Consider the following 17,938-nt stretch of genomic DNA (forward strand, 5'->3'; position numbering starts at 1 on the left):
CGGTCCTTAATATAGGACCCAATTCTTGAGTTAATTTTGATCCTAAATATAAGACACATTTCTTATATTTATCAATTTTTTCTAAATTACTCCTATAGATACTCTCTCAACCATAATCAAATAGAAGAGAAAGATGGAGTATTAAGAAAGATGATTATGGTGTTTTAGAGAGAAAAAAAAAAGGTGTCACTTTTCTTATAATTAACCAACTTACCTAACTTCTTTAATCTAATCAAATTAGTTAAATGAGTCTTATATTAATAATGGAAGGAGTACAATATAACACAGTTTCTCCGAATATATCAGGCACACACTTTCGTTGCGGGCAAGTATTCGAATTATATTCGCACTGACAAGAAATTACATTTAAACCAGTAAATTAAACCCAAAGTGAAGAAAAAGAAAAAGAAAAAGAAAAGGAACCTTAAATCTCAGACCCAATTAGAAACCGAAACTAATTACACATTCTTGATATCTTGACCTCCTTTGGTCATTTGAACCCCATTCCCATAATCTTCATCACTTGCCACATACTTCGCCCAGAACCAATGCGTCTTCCAAACTTTACCCATCTCTTCAATGGGAATTCCTTTGGTCTCAGGAAGGAAGTAATAGATGAAGATGGACATGACGAGCACGAAGAAGCCAAAGAAGATGAAAAGCCCAAACTTCATGTGACAGAGCATCGCCAAGAAGACTTGTGCCACGAAGAAGGTGAAGAGCATGTTCACTGAGACGTTTACGCTCTGAGCTGCGGACCGGATCTCCAACGGAAATATCTCACTGGGGACCAACCACCCTAGTGGGCCCCATGACCACGCGAAGCCTGCCACGTAGATGCAGATGAACAGAACCACCACCACTGCGTACCACTTTGGTAAATCCCCTGGGTTCCCATCAATCCCAAACTTGGCTGCAATGCAAGCGGCAACCACAGCCTGTGTCAAGCATTATTACAAACTACTTCAGTTCATGTACAGAGCTAATTTGGTTATAAGGCGTATTTTTAACCAGGGACCCTTCCCAATAATTTTTTTTCTTTTTAAACTAATTACCAAGCTGTTCCAGACATGGACACTGTTTATACGTTGCGAGGGCTCAGCCTTTTTGCTAGACCACTCCACTTCTTAGTTTGTGTGCGTGTTATATTGAAGTCATTAAAAGATTTTAACACCAAAAGAACACATTGCAACGAAAGTCGTCAAAGGTGTTCTTGACTCAAGTTAGTCAGAAAACACTGGCAATACTAGCGTCGAGAAAAATGTACCTGGCATACAAGCATTTGGGCCCCACCCTCGAGGAAGAGCTTTCTTCGTCCCCACCTATCTACTCCGTAGATGGAGACCATGGTGGCAACCACATTAACCAGACCAGTGATGACAGCAGACATGAGAGCTGCATCATCTTTAAACCCAATTGAATTGAACAACACAGGCGCATAGAACATGATCACATTGATTCCAGTGAATTGCTGGAAGAAGGGGATCAGTATGGCCATAGTGAGATGTGGCCGGTACTTCCTCTGCAACAGGTTTCGCCATGGATGCTCCACTTGCTTCGACGCTTCACTCGCCGCCACCAGGTCGTTGAACTCCTCGTCGACGTCGTCGATCCCTCGGACTTTCTGGAGCTTCTTCCTCGCTCCGCCGTGATCTCCTCGTTCGATCATGGAGTTCGGTGTGTCGGGAAGAAGAAGCGACCCGACTGTGATTATCAGCGCCGGTACCATTGCTCCGCCTAAGCTCAGCCGCCATCCCCAACCTCCTTTGATCTTTGCGAAGAAGTAGTTCAGCACGCTGGCTATTAGAATTCCGATGGTGATTGATAATTGAAAGCCTATGTTCAGAGCTCCTCTGTATTTGTATGGAGCCATCTCTGAGAGGTACAGTGGCACAGACTAAAAAGGGGAGAAGACGACACAAACGAACAAAAAAGGGAAATAATAAATTAATAATTTAATTCACTGGCGTGGAAAATTAAAAAGGAACTTTATAATGTGAAAACTTAAAAATTTCGATTCGAACCGGTGGATAATAAAGTCAAGAAAAGAGGAAATCGCGATGATGTCACATGCAATTGTGCAAAGAAAAACGATGGCCCGATAATTTCAGCGTTTTTAAATAATGAGAAAATGGAATTATAACAAAGAGGCTTCTATGTTTGTCTGTCCAAATTCGGCTTTTGGTCTCAGATCCTGCCTTAGGTAAGGGAAGAAAAAATCTGGGTGAGGAAGTGTTTCATATTCTCGGCAACCAAACAGGCCAGAAGAAGCCGACTAATCAGTGAAACGGATAAGTCAACAGTTACAGCCGATGAGCCAAGCTCTTAATAGATCATAAATTCTAGGTGAAAAAGTTCTCTTCAGACTAGTACTCCTCTGATCCTATTTATAAAGTACTTCTAACATGTTTTATATAGACCAAAAAAAACCTTAAACTGCATTAATTCTCCATTAAAATATAACAACTTTCCAACTTTACCCTTATTTAATATATACTCCTTTCAAAAAAAAGATAACTACTTATACTATAATAAATGAGAGACAAAATAGTACATTCACACTGAAAAGTTAAGGAAGTGACTTATAAATAAGACAAAAAAAAACTTCTCTCTGTGCCCTATAAATAGAACAAGAGGAGTAACTCTCTAATGTTTAAGACCATATTTCCCCGGAAAATAAATTCAGGAATAAAAGGCAGTATGCGTAAACAGATCTGGGAAAAAAGTTAGAAAATAGGAAAACAGAACAGATAGAATAAACTCGTGTGATTTCGTGTTTTATGGAGATAGACACAAAGCAATTTTTGTTATCTAGTATTCCCTCCCTCCGTTACTTGTTACTTGTTATAAGAGACGAATAACCAAATTAGATTGATAAAAAAAAAATTAAAATTAATTAAGAACAGTCAATGTGTAAAAGATATAATTTTTTTTTTCAAAAAGACCTTCATTAATAAGGAGAGAGGGCATGAGAGAGAATAATAATAAATTATTTAAAGAAAGAGAAGTAAAAAAGGAAGAGAGTGTGAGTTGGAGACAATAAATATAGATAAAATAAGAAATCCACACTAAAAAAATAGAAACAACTTTTAAGTGTCTTATATATATAGAAAGATATTATAAGCATCAAATTTCTCACAGAAGGAGTATTTTCCCAGAGAATAGTATCCTGGACATGACCATGTTAGTGTTATCCTAGAAAAACTTTATGACCATAATCAGAAAATGAGAATTTATCAGTCCCCCAGGTTCCAAGGAAAATTCAAATTCCGGAAAATTGGAGACAAACATACCTGATTGGCGAATCCGATACCGAATCCGAGCAAGATCCGACCAAGAATCAACATCCAAACGGCTTTTGCGAAGCCATTGATCAGAGCTCCGGCGAAGAACAGAACACCTCCGAAGAGCATCGACAATTTCCGGCCAAACTTACGCGTCACGGTGGACGCGACTATCGACGACAGAAGCGCCGCCAGGTACAGCGACGACGTGAACATCGTCAGTACCTGACTGTCGTACTGACAATACTCGTTGGTCGACTTGTCTAGGTTCTTTTTCCGGTAGGTCGACGGGAAGAACTTCTCCAAGAACGGATCCATGGACGTCACACCACCTGAGTAACAAACACAGAAAGTCAGATCCATTATTTGGGTTTTCTCGGGAAGCAAAAAACTCTTTCTTGTGATCATACCGGAAATCCCAATATCGTAGCCGAAGATCAGACCACCCATAGCTGCAACTATACATGTTATCGTCACGAACACAGTGAGGTTGCCGGGATACTCCCTCCCGCCACCTTCTCCGATTCCTCCGACGGCCGGCATTTTCTCTCCAAATAAGACACAGAGATCCCGAAACTGGAAGCAGGAGACGCTATGAGGTTCTTCCAACCGGCAACGGGAGGGTATTATATATAGACGAGGAGGCCTTGACAATTTGACATTGAGCTTCCTAGTTGAGCTTAAAGAAGCGAAAAATCCCCGTAGATACCCTATCCCAAAAGGGCACGGTTTCTCTCCACTGGCGAGCACAGTTTCTCTCCACTTCTTCTCCCACCCTCTTCCCCTCTGCTATCCTTTTTATCTTTTACAACCATTGGATCAAAACTTCAATGATCCAGATTTAATATTTTACAACATTTTATAAAAATAAATATAATTATAAAAATAGATAAATAAATTTAAACTATTAAAATCTAATTTGAATAGCTCATATCTATAAATTATTATTACAGAACAAATTTTTTTCAACTTTTTTTATTACGGTTATTAACTGTTTAGACCAGATTTTAACAGTTTAAGTTTATTTATTTATTTTTAATAATATTATTTTTATAAGATATCAAATCTGAATTATTGGAATTTTAATTCAATAGTTGTGAAGGAAAATAGAAGATAGTGGAGAGGAAAAGGATGGAAGAAGAAGGGGAGAGAATCCAGATCCCAAAATCCAAGTGAAATGGATTGTCGTGAGTGGCTATAAAATTGAATTTTAAAATTAATTAAAAAGAAGCAAGAGGCTCTCTTGGGGATAACATGGATGTATGTGTGGGGCCAACAAAATCACCAGTACAAAAATATTTTTATTCCGAGACAAAATTTATTTATATTACATATAAAATTATCCTTTTTTTCCTAGCAATAAAATCATCCTTTTTAAAACACCATGTAAACTACTTTTTTTTTATCTTATTTATAAAACAAAGTGAGAAATTTTTTGTCCTATTTATATATTACATCATTAATTTTTTAATATGAATATACTATTTTATTTTATATGAATTATTTTTTAATCTTATTTATAAGGGAAAGTAAGAAGTTTTTCGTTCTAGTTATATATCGCATTATTAAATTATCAAGGTGAATATACTATTTTACCTTTCATACAAAGCAAGGTGAAAATTTTTTTGGTTCTAATTACGTATCATATCATTAAATTTTTAACTTATATAAACTACTTCTCTAGTTCTATTTATAAAGTAAGAAAATTTTTTATTCTATTTATATATCACAAGTGACATCATTAAATTCTTAACATGATATATTATTTTACCTTTCAATTTTTTAATAAAAAGATAATTTGATTATGTAAAATGGTAACACTTGATTATTTATAAATTTTGTTTTGAAAGAAAATACTTTTTTATCGGCGATATTTTGTGGGCCCTACATATGTATCCATATAAACCCATAAGAGCATGTGCTCCGCCTCTTGCTTCTCTTTAATCTTGGAACTTAGTTTTATAGCCATCCACGACAATCCATTTCAGTTGCGTTTTATCATCTGCTCCAAACTATTGTCATAAAGTCGAAGTGGAGATGCAGTGGATGGGAACCTCAGTGGAGAGGAACCGCGCCCCTGGCTTTTAATATTAAGTATAGAAGAACACACACATACTATCTCCGATTCTTAATGCAAAAACTTGTCTGACTTTTATTTTGGTTCTAAATATAAATTCTCAATCTATTTTGTTTTTTATATTTATCCATTTTTTCTTTAGTCCTTATAATAATAGTATTCTAGCCAATACACTTGATTAACAAAGATATTTTAGAAATGATAATCTAGTTATTACAAATAACTAACTTAACTAATTTTCTTAATCTACTCAAATTAGTTAATTAGTTTTTATATTAAAAACCGGAGATAGTATAGTTATATATTCTTTCATAAAGCTCATTGCCATATAAGAAGGAGCTCTAATTTTTATGTTATTTTTGAATTTTCTGATCATGAAGATAACGAATGGCATAGCTCTTGTCTGTCTTCGAATCTTCGCCTAAACTCAGATATTGCTCTCAAACAAGGCAAAAGTATCTTTTCTGAATTTTTTTTAAAAAAATATTAAAATACACTAAAAAATTACTAAAAGACAAATTAGGCTAGATAAATTTTAAAATCCCAAATCACACCCCTTGTACTATTTTGAAATTCTAAATTATTATGAAATGACAACATTATTCTTACTCATAGTGACTACTTTCATATAACTATTGACTATATTTATTTTCAAAATGATTATGGCTATTTTGTATAGCTATTAACTATATATGAGTAGTAAATAACTAAACAAAAAATAGTAACTAGATTTTAATAGCACTTAATGTATTTTTTGAATTTTTGAAGTACAAGTAATTGATAGTGAAACTAAAGTAGTCAATAGTTGAATAAAAGTAGTTACCAAAATTTTAAAAATAAAAGTAGTCAATTGCAATATTAGAGTAGTCAGTAGATAAATAAGAATAGTCATCAGAATTTTAAAAACAAATGTAGTCAATAACTAAAAAAGAATAGTTAATACATAAGAAAAAATAGTTATCAGAACTTAGCAGCAAGTCACTAAAGCTTTAGTGGCCGGGTTGGAGGTTGAAAACCAGCTAAGGGTCCTAAAGTGGCAATGTTTAAAAGGAAAAAATAGTGAAGTGTATTCGCATAATTTTGTAAGATTTGAAAATTTCAAAACAATACAAGGAGTATGAATCAAAATTTCAAAATTAACTCATATTAATTTGTCATTTAGCAATTTTTAAGATATTTTATTGTTTTTTTTTCAATTTTTAAAAATTAAAGTTCAACTTTACTTTTGGCAAAATAAAGACCATAAAATTTTAATTAAACTGTTCCATTTTTTTCTTGGAATAAAAGTTTAGGTGCGTTAGGTTCCAAGATTCACTAGAGTCAATGCATACCTCTAGGTTTAGAAAGCACTTACTAAAGTATTTACAAATCGCTCGCCAAAAAAGTCCTTATATTGGTAGTTTGATTTAAACTCATGAACTTTGTAAGTTATGAACTCATTTCTTACCAATTCGACCAACTTCTATTTGTGACATTATCATTAAAAGCATATTTGCTTTTAAAAAATTGATATTTCAAAAGTAAAATTACACGACAAAATATTTTATGATGCTAGATATATCTGAAAAAATACTTCCAGATGTTAGATGCACTACAAATTACATTAGAGTGCTGAACAGACTTTATAAAATACTTCAGGGTAATAGACGTACCTTAATAAATTAAATTATTTAATTTATACAATATTTAATGTGAGAAAATTTTATTAAATATTCTAGCCTATCATGAACCCATTCAAAATCTTCTTTTTTTGAAATAATCCTTCGGGTCACTTGGTGCCCAACGCTCTTTTGAATCCTATTAGGTATATGAGCAACCAACTAATTTGGATCAAGGCTTTACAATTAGTTCCCTTACTTTATGATCAAGTTTATTTTTAGTATAAAAAAATCTATTATATAAAATAAAGAAAATTATTACACAACTAAGATCAGTATTACTGAGTTGAGGGGATGAGGTTAATGAAACACTAGTTTTGTAAGATGAGCAACTAGAAAAAGATTGAACCAATGTGTTAATATCTTTGCCAAGATGCACGCCACTGAAATCAAAACAATAAAAAAGACCATTTAGCAACTAGTTCTTATATGAGGCGACATCGATGTGATTCACAAGCTGCGAGAAGCTTCGAGCTAGTTGAGTAGCCTTAGGTGGGAACCATACGAGTTTGCATCCCATTCAATTCAATTGGTGGGGACCATGCTAATTAATGACTTCAGAGAAAATGCAGTAAGGCTTTGACAATGAGATAACTTTTAGCGGGACACGCTATGAAAGGAGTCTTTCAATTCAATACATGCGCATAGAAAGTTGGAAAGAAAAGACAATTAAATTTTCTCCACACATATTAGATTATGTGATAACGAACTATTTTTCTAATTCTATTTCTATGTATATATTTCATACAAACTAAAAAAAATCTTAAACTATATTAACTCTCAATTAAAATATAATAATTTTTAATTTTATCTTTATTTAATATATACACTTTTTAAAAAGAACTGTTTACACTATAATAAATGAAAGATAAAATAGCTAAAATTTTAATGAAGTGACTAATAAATAGGGTAAAAAAATTTCTCTCTCTATCTTATAAATAAGATAAAAAGAGTAGATAACTCATAGAACGGGCTTCCATTGACTCCAGTCTTCCGTTGACTTGGACAACAACACCTAGAAATAATGTGTGGAGTATGAATAACAATGAGTGATGGTCTTCACAGCTTTTAAATATAAGTATAGAAGAACATAGATGGATATATATCATCTATAAAGTTCATTATCAAGAAGGAGTTATAATTTTTTTGTCATTTTAGGAATTTCTGATCATGAAGATAGCAAATGAGATGGTTCTTATTTGTCTTGTATTATTCTCTTACTACTATTTGTTTTGTGCCGCTTTTGAAGCCATAACTATTGGCAAACCCATTAGCGATGATGGAGAACTTATTTCTAAAGGAAGAAAGTTTGCTCTTGGGTTCTTCACTTTTGGCAAATCTAGCTCTCGTTATGTTGGAATCTAGTATTATAATTTGCCAAAGCAAACTGTTGTCTGGGTAGCAAATAGAGACAATCCCATCAATGACGCCTCTGGAGTTCTCTCCCTCAGCATAGATGGGAATCCCATTCTCCCCCACAATAACACCAACCTCCCTCTCTGGTCCACGAATGTTTCTGTCAATGTTTCAAGTACCAAAGTTATGGCTCAACTATCTGATGTAGGTAATCTTGTTCTAATTCAAAACGACTCCAAAACTGTGTTCTGGCAAAGCTTTGATCATCCCACCGACACCTTTCTTCCATATGCCAAATTGGGTTTCAACAAAAGAATTGGTCAGGATTGGTTCTTGCAGTCATGGAAGACAGACGATGATCCCACAACAGGAAGCATCTCAACCAGGTTCAATACTTCTGGCAAATCTCAGTTGTTTCTGTAGAAGCAAAACGTTCTAGTGTGGCGAGTTGGACCCTTCAATGGAGAAATATTTGTGGGTCTTACAGCTTTGAAACGTTTAATGATGTATACCTTCAATATTTTTGTTAAGGAAGATGATAATGAGGTCAGTGTCACGTATAATGCCTTGGACAACGCCTCCATATTCAAGATTGTAGCTATTCCATCAGGATTCATGCAAATGCATATATGGGATTATGATAAGAAAGATTGGAAGCGATATGCATCTTATCCAGAAGTGGACTGTGAGAATTATGGAACTTGCGGCCCCAATAGTAACTGTGACTCTTACAATTTTAGATACCATAAGTGTACTTGTCTACTGGGGTTTGAACCCAAAAACCCAGAAGATTGGTATCAAAATGATCAATCAGCAGGTTGCGTGAGGAAGAAAGGGCCACCCTTGTGTAGAAATGGAGAAGGCTTTGTTAAAGTAGAAAGTGTCAAGATTCCTGATACATCTATAGCAAATGTTAGAAAGGGTTTGAGCACGCAAGAATGTGAACAAGAGTGTTTGAGAAATTGTTCTTGTACTGCCTATACTGCTGCAGATGTCAGAAATGGAGGGAGCGGGTGCTTGGCATGTGTAACATCAAGACTTTTAGGCCAAAAAGTACTAGAAATAGTATGAATTGGATAGGCTGTTAGACTCCTTTGAGTAGAAGTCCCAAAGATGAAAAAGAAAGTCAAAGCAGTTTCAGGGACTAAACTGTAAAGTAAAAGTTTTTCAGGGGTTTCAGTATAATCAAGGTGAGAGACTCCAGTAAAGTCTCGAGGGCCTAGAAAGAGAAAAGAGAGTAGAAACAGGCCAAGGGTTAAGCTAGAAGCCTCAAAGAGAGGATTATATGAAGTTAAGTCCAAGTAGGGACTAAACTGTAAATTCAAAAGTTATGACCAACAGGGGTAAAAATGGAAGAGTATACAAAGAATTTCAAGAAAATTCTAAAAAATGGGAAATAATATTCTAAGGCTCTTCTATGAAGAAAAAAGACGAAAATACCCCTGAGGCAGCTTAAATGGAATTTATGAGGTTGTGACCGGTAAAAAGTATACCGTTTGAGGTAATTATTTGAAATAGCAATAGACCTCAAAAATGTATACAAAAATGAGGTTAAAGGGTTGAAAGGTTGTACTAATTTATAAAATTAGTCCCGCAATCAAAAGGTTAGTGGAGTGGCTTTAATAAATTAAAGAACCGGTTTTACCGATAAAAGGGTATTTTGGTAAATGAATTTTTATGCAAGGTTTAAAGGAAGTGTTATGGCCTAAGAAAATTCATAGATATTCTCTGGAATTAAAGGGAATTTATGGATCTAACAAAAAATAATTACAGAAGCCAGAGCACTGTAATTATAGAAAAGAAGTTAAACCCGGAGTAAAAGTGCACCGATAAAGTGTTAATCAGAGTCTTGCACTTTACTTGGCCCACAAGTCGCCACTTGTCAAGCCCTTAATGGATGGTAATTAAAGCTTTCCAAGTGTTAAGCTACCAATGGAGAGGATCTTGACTTTGGAATGTAATTATATTATGAATTAAGTTAATTAAGAGAGAGGTTTCAAGAAGGCTTAGGCATTTGACACTTGGACTTTCATTAAATGTGGTAGATGAGATATTTTGAGAGCACTAAGGAGCTCATCTCTCCCCTAAATCAGATGGGAATTTTGTCCAAGGCAAAGAGGAGAGGAAAAGAGAGGGTTTTGGAAGGAGAACCAAGGAAAGCTATCAACTTTGGTCATCAATCAAGGATTCAAGGTGAGATCTTGGTTCTAGATGTGTTCTTGTCTTGTTTTCCTTCTCTTTTAAGGTTGAAAAATCTGTCTTCTCTCCCTTTTGATGGCTGGTCGAAATGGTTGATGAGTGGGGAAGGGAGTTTGGTTGTTAGATCTTGCTAGAACACATCAAAGTATGGTAGATCCAAGTGGATCTATGTGAAAATTGGAAGAATTACGTGCTGAATTGATGCCTATTTCGAATTAGTTACTGTTCATATCTGGTTCTGAAATTTGGTATGCTTAACATACACTTTGTGAGCTTTAAATCCATGGGTAGAACACTTCATTTGGATATGTGTACGATTTATGGTGATTTTTCAAAGTTAGGGTTTGAAATCTGGAAATAGTGTTGAACTTTTGGAAGAGTTTCAATTTCCGTACAATTCCGGTACTTTTCAGCGTAGAATTGGTTCCTGAAACTATTGTTTCTTTAAATTTAACTTAAGGATATTTCAGTGAGACATGGAAGCACTCAATTTGGATTTTTCTAGATTTAATTATGAATTTTCAAAGTTGAGCAAAAATTCTGGAGTTTCTGCGTGAACAGTACCCACAAACCAAAATTTCCAGATTTGGTATTCTTGGATCTAAGGCCATCTAAAGTGGTCCTAATTGACAAGAAATAGATCTTAAGGATGGAAAATGATAAGATTTATATTAGAAAAGTTAGAAAGAAAACCCTAAGGCTAAGAGAAAGGGTTGAGGTTCAAGAAAGCTAATCTTGAACTTTATGTAATCTAATGGTCCTAATGGATTGTGTGGTCATTATGGTTATGTTTAGGACCTTTGGAACATCCAAGAGGATGTTTGGTGATGTTGACCGAATACCCACATGGTTGGAAAGTCAAGGGAGTCAAAGGAAAAGTAAGAGGAAAGCTTGAGGTGCAAGGTAGTGAACTTACCCTTTATGTGCTTGACATGGTATGCTCATGTGTTGGTTTGTATTTATTGTTTGAATGATGTTGTTACATGAGGATTGTTGCTGGAAATGCTGTTTTTAATATGTTCCCATGGCCATGTATTTTTATACCAAGTATAAAGCATGATGGCATGTCACTAGTTAACTTAAGTTTATGAAAAACTACATACCATACACTAGCATCCATCTTGTACATGTATGTGGTAATGTTTGCTACTGAGATTCTTCCGAATCTCACCCCTCCCTAACCAACCATTTAGGTCAATCAATAATAATGGCATGAGAAGCAAGGAGAAGAAGTGGAGAATTATTGATGCTAATGATTGATATTATTATTCAATGTATAATTCTTCTATGTTATGACTTATGTTGTGAATGCCATGTATTTAATTATAAAGCTTATGGTGTGTATAGGAATGTATGAGAATGAATGGGAAAAAGTAAGCCCATGTTAGGTATGCCAAAGAAATAAAAAGAATTAAAGTAAAGAGATGTTAAGAGATAAAACTTAGGTTATGGAGCAGTTAGTTTCAAGCTTTCGTTTGACCTATCATATGAATGATTTAAGCTACGAAATTTGGTATACTTATAGTGCATATCCCAAGATTTAAAATGAGTGGTAAATCACCTCATTTGGATGGGTATACGAAGAGATATGAATTTTCAAAGTTAAGGCGGAGAATCTGGAAAGTCCAGATTTTACCAAACGAATAGTAATCTTAATCCAATAAACTACATTTTCAGTGAGGGTGAGTTCAGTTGAATATTTTTTTCCCTTAAAGAGAATTGAAATAGCTTTCTGTAGAATTTTGGAGCACCTCCATACGATTTTTCCAGAATTAGTTATGATTTTTCAAAGTTGGACCTGTAATCTGAAAACTAGATAGTGAACAGTAATTTTCCAAAAATTAATGTCCAAATTGAAATTTTTAAGTGTAAGACCATCCAACATGGTCTGGAATGGTTCTAAATAAATGCTAAGATACTATATAAGTAAGGTGTGACATTTTTGGTATCGGAGCAGAGGTTCTGGCATAGAAAGAAGAGAACTATTTGCAAGAATTTAGAAAAGCCTAGTTCAGGTTAGAGCTAGTAGTGGAATAGTAGCTAAAGTCCAACTAAGGTTATGGATTGGAGGTGAATGCTCTAGGAAAAATAAGTAATAAGGATCTTTAAATGAAGTTGGGATCCTCTGTTAGAAAGGTACAGATAAAATGATGATGAGAAGTTATACGCAGAGGAAGGTAGCCACTATGTAAAGATAAAGAGACTTCCCTCTAAAGAAAAGGGGATAATGGCTCATAAGTCAGATAGAGGTATGAGTCTAAATCCTAGACGAAAAGGGTCAAGTGGCAACCTAAGTTAGATACAGTTACTGTAGCCTTGATATAAGGTTAAGGCAGCACGATCAAAGTAGTTATCTTTGATTCCTAAATAAATATAAAAAGGTCAGAAGAGCTAAAGATCACTTTCTGCCGCCAGTAATCCCTGAGGATAAGGGAAAACAAAAGTGCTAATGGCCTAGAGTTGTGAGCTAGACCCTTCCTTCATTACTTGAAAGAAAGTAGTTGACTTAGTTGGGGATTACAGTGAGGTTAGGACATGGAAGTTCTTCAGGCAGCAGTTAAGGTTATGATGAACAAAGCTAAGTAAAACTAGCAAAAGTAAGAGAAAGTATGTTTTGTCATGATGAACCAAAGAAAGTGGTGGCGAATAAGAATTCTGGTTATGACGAATAGAGATAGTGACTCTCAGGTGCTGAGGTGGTATCTTGGCACGACTTGATGGACTATGAGGTCCCTGAGAGTAAGACTGATAGAGCTCAGAGAGAGGGTTGTAGCCACTATTTAAAAGCTATCAGATTCCCCCTCAAGAGGAAGAGTAATGATGAGTTGAACAAGATAGTTAGGGGTTGAGTCTGTACACCGCTAAGAGGGTGTAGTGGCCACCTAAGCTGGGCAAACTCTTGAAGCCTCGTTAGAGATGGGGCACTATGATAGAGTAGCTATCTCAAGTTCCTGAATAGATAAATAGGAACATGGAGATAGTGAAGTCAAGATAGACAACCCTAGTGAAATTCTTAGGGATTAAAAAGAAGAGAAAGAGATGAGAATAAGATAGATAGCTATGCGGGGAACTAGCATTATGAGGTCGGCATGTTCCTGATGATGTTAAGAGATACTCAGTCACTTGGGATTAGGTTGAGAGGCACCCTTCACAGAGGATATGGTCTTGGCTACCAGTCTTCCTAGAGAAAGCGGGGAACTAGTCCTCCGAGTCAGAATTGACACTGCTCTAGATAGAGTAAGATACCCTGTACGAGCAGGAAAGGGAAGTGTAAAACCCATACCCACAAAACATTATAACTCGTCATAGAACCGCTACTATGGTAGAAAAGGAAATCTGTTAAAATGAACTACCATAGTAGAAAGAAACTTGCATATTTTTTTTTTTTTACCTTTCAAACTCAGGTCAAACCCAAACTTCGTTGCATGGAACTAAAATCATTCATTCATGTCCACTGGGCCTCCGAGCCTCTGGCCCCGGTAACAACATACATCAAAATCAGCCCATCCAATTAGTTTTCAACCATGTAACAAAGTTTCATAAAACAATAGAAATGGCCTCCGGCCAACTCAAACGAGGAGATAACATATTCTCCAATTTACAATAAGATCAACAATCAAAATATCTCAAAAGATCCTAAATGTGGCAATATATATACTAGCCATACATATACAAAGGCTAGAGGCCTAAAGCTAACCAAGCTCAAGCCTCTGCGTCTCTTCCCGAAGGCGCACGCCTAGAACCTTCGCCTGAAAACATTGTAAACCACGGGGTGAGACAAAGTCCTAGTAACCAACCATTCCAATTCAGGGTACTACTAAATAGGTGCTCGTGAGGTGTCAAGTGGGGCATTTCACAAGTAATATAATAAATGATAGACACAACAATTCATGCAAGTGCAATGATGCAATTCCCATCAACCATATCCCTCACTTTGGGGGATTTTCAAGAGCTAAACCCGGCCTATCCCTCACTATGAGGGACGTAAGGAGCCATAAAAGGCCTATCCCTCACTCTGGGGGACGTAGAGAGCCAAAAGGCCTATCCTTCACTGTGAGGGACGTAAAGAGCCACCCATCATGCATTAATGGAGGCCTTACCACGTGGTAGTAACTATCAAAAACTCTCACCAATTCCCAATTCATGCATCATGCTCAACCCATAATCAAATAGTAATTGAACATTTCATAATTAATTTCTTTTAGTGGCATATCTTTCACAATTCCAAGATTCATTCATTATCAATCGAAACCCCACGAGACGGTTTTTCTTTTTATATATACAACATACAATTTGAATATAATTGTTACTCAGAGCACAAAACATAAATCTACTCACAATACCACAGAAGCAAGTACTAAGGATTGGAAAGTGGTTACCTCTCGCCTGAGCAAGGAATAACAAACCAACAATATGGCCCCGTGCACCAATAAGACTCACAATCGGTCTACACAAGCACACAAACATACAACCATTATGTATTAGCTTTCAAACTAATAATGTGGCCAAAACAACATTTGGGGACACAAAATTCCTAGCTCTAATCAAAACTCTATCCCAACTCAAAGGGTATACCCATCAAAACAACACTCCAAAGTCATAAAAGTCTATTAAAACATCAAGTCCCCTTTTCAAGCATCAATTAGAGTTCAACCTCAAGGACCCACTATAGGAATTCAACCTCCAACATCCCATTTGAACAATTGAAGTCTTAACAACAATATAAACCGATTAAACATCCAATTTAACCCTCCTTAACATAACCCAATTCACAAAACTCAAAATCAACCTCTACATTATCATCCTCAATCACAAACCTCCCAATTTCATAAACCCTAATTTCAAAAACTCCAAGTTCTTTAAATCCAAGAAAACTATACTGATTAAATACTTAGACTAACCCAAAACAATCAATTAAACTCAAAACAATCGGTCAAAAACCTCAATTTCATCATAACCTAGAAAACTCTAGGGTTCCACCATAAATCCTCAAACATTCCAAGAAAGAAGGTAGATTAGAGATTAAAATCACTTACCTGAGGTAATGGATCCTTAGAAATGTCTTTCCCAAGCCTCAACACCGAAACCCTAGCAGAGCTCCTCTCTCCTCCTTCAGATTTTCTAATTTTCGCACAACTGAACCCTCCAGTGTCTATATAGATTCGACACCTTTCGCCGCGGCGAACTAATCCTAAGAGGGATTACTCACCTGAAAACCCGACTTCGCCGCGGTGAACTCCAATCTTTGCCGCGGCGAAAGCTTCCTGAGAGGAAGCTCTCGCTCGCCTAGAAAAATCTTCGCCGCGGCGAAACCTTCCCGAAAGGGAAGCCTCGCTCACCTGAACAACTTCGCCGCGGCATCCCTATGACTTCGCCGCGGCCAAACCTGCCCGAAAGACAATCCCCCTTGGAACTCCCGGTTCGCCGCGGCGAACATATCCTAAGAGGGGTACATTCACCTATTCCTCCAACATACCTCAAATCCAACCCAAACACTAAGATCAACATTTAAATCACTAATCTATCCTCAAAAATCAACCAAAAGAGGTTATTAAAACCCGATAAAAACTCAGGATGTTACAGGAAGCAGCCGAGGCAAGGCAAGCGGAGTTGACTTCACCCCAATGGAAGCATGACTAGCTAAGAATAAAGCTAGGGTTCAATGTCCCTGAGCTTAGCAGAGAAAGACAAATAAAAAGAAAAAGAACCTCAAAAGTCCTCTCCCTATAACTTCTAGAAACAGCTGCAAACAGAAAAGAGGCTCCCTCTTGTAGGGATAAGATGTCCGGCTAGCATGCTACGGATATAGCAACCAGTAAGAGCTTACACTCCTTGCATTAAAATGTCAGACATTATGCATGTTAGAGTATGCTTATACTGAAAAGTAAAGTACAGGAAAGAGAAATTACATAAGTCCTCTCTCTGTACCGTTCTAAAGTAGTAAGAGACGGTAAGAGCAGCTGGAGGAGTAGGAGAACTCTTAAGACAGATTGGCTTAAGCACCTAAAGAGACAAATAGGTGGCCTGGGGAATTGACAGGAGGTTTAAGAAATGGTATTGGTTCTTGGAACAGTTTTTGGAGAATTATTAGTATGGTGACCAACTGAGTGGAGATGACTTCAGTTAGTCCTATGGTCTAAGTCTCCCAGAGATTGGTACCTATTTGGGAAGATGAGGACCAGGGATGAGTTGAGGATGTGGAAACCTCCTTCAGTTGTAAACCAGTACTGAGAGAGTACCCATGATTTCCTTCCAGATAACCTTATCATTAATTAAGCTGGATTCACTTTCCTTCCGATTAATAGAGGAAAGCCAAAGTTAGAGGAGTTAGAGCCATAAGACCTGAAAAAGAGACACTCAGGCTAGCTCTAAATACAGGAAGAACCCATGTGATATAGAGACAGACTGAGTATTGCCGGTAAATTCTTAAGATAAGATGAGAGACAAGAAGGTAAGCTGAATAGACCTGACTAAAGATAGAATAAGAAAGGCATAAGATAGCAAGGTACTAGGGTTCGCGCCTATCAGCACTATTTAGTTAAGCGTGCTTAGGCGAAAGTAACCCAACGATAAGTAACCGTTGGGAAGTTCTTGTAGAGGTCTTGACTAAGGTATAAGTAGAGTATTGGTTCAAGCAAAGCCCGGTGTGAGAGAAAACCTAATTAGAAAAGTAACGGGTGACTAGGATTGGTCCAATTGAGATTATGATAGTGAGGTGTTTTCTTCAAGGGAAATAGATATAGAAGAGAAGTAAGAAATGACAGAGAGTAACCTGAGAGATAGGTAGTTGCTGCTATGAGACTCCCCCTCAGGAGAGGAATGGTTGGGCTAAGAGAGCTTGACCAAGGAATGAGTCAAAGTTGAAAGACGTCTCCAGAGGGTAATGGCTAAGAGTATGGTAAGCCAATAAAGAATATGAGTCTAGACCCTAATAGGGAAGCAGGGTGACAACCTAAGCCTCGAGTAATTAGTTAAAGGTGCCTGACTGGAAGGTCACACAGTGGAGATGTTTTAATGATCAATACCTGCTGTGTAATATGGTCACTTTATGATTAGCATATGACCATAGAAGTAATGGGTAAAGGTACAGTAACCAGTCAGAGGTATAGGTCAATGCCCTAGTAAGGGAACTGAATGTCAACCTGTACCTTAAGTAATCAATATGACCTCGATAGAGGCATGGTAACAAAATGAGATGTGTTGACTTCAAATCCCTGAATAGAGTTGGAAATTCCTAAGGGATAGTGAACCAAGAGGGACAGAGATTAGATGATAATGAATGAAGGGTCAATGATGACCTAGATACCATACAACAAGGTGATTAAATGTTCACTATGTGATGTGATGAGGGTATGGTGATCAAT

General features: G+C 36.4%; 1 protein-coding gene and 1 pseudogene across 1 annotated transcript; one reads left to right on the forward strand and one right to left on the reverse strand.

The window, feature by feature from the left end:
• Window positions 1-288: 288 nt before the first annotated feature.
• On the reverse strand, window positions 289-5,331 carry LOC114759421 (sugar carrier protein C). The gene is made up of 5 exons (XM_028948595.1): window positions 5,310-5,331; window positions 3,695-4,045; window positions 3,294-3,616; window positions 1,268-1,897; window positions 289-938 (listed from the first exon to the last, which is right to left on the reverse strand). The coding sequence occupies exons 2-5, from the start codon at window positions 3,825-3,827 to the stop codon at window positions 459-461; spliced, it is 1,566 nt and encodes a 521-aa protein (XP_028804428.1). The 5' UTR covers window positions 3,828-4,045; window positions 5,310-5,331; the 3' UTR covers window positions 289-458.
• Window positions 5,332-8,189: 2,858 nt separating this feature from the next.
• Window positions 8,190-17,938, forward strand: part of LOC114759418 (G-type lectin S-receptor-like serine/threonine-protein kinase RKS1) — a 28,522-nt pseudogene continuing 18,773 nt past the window's right edge.

Source organism: Neltuma alba, unplaced genomic scaffold (genome assembly GCF_004799145.2).
Source record: "Neltuma alba isolate B1F8T4 unplaced genomic scaffold, ASM479914v2 tig00010842_pilon, whole genome shotgun sequence".
Lineage (NCBI taxonomy): Eukaryota > Viridiplantae > Streptophyta > Magnoliopsida > Fabales > Fabaceae > Neltuma > Neltuma alba.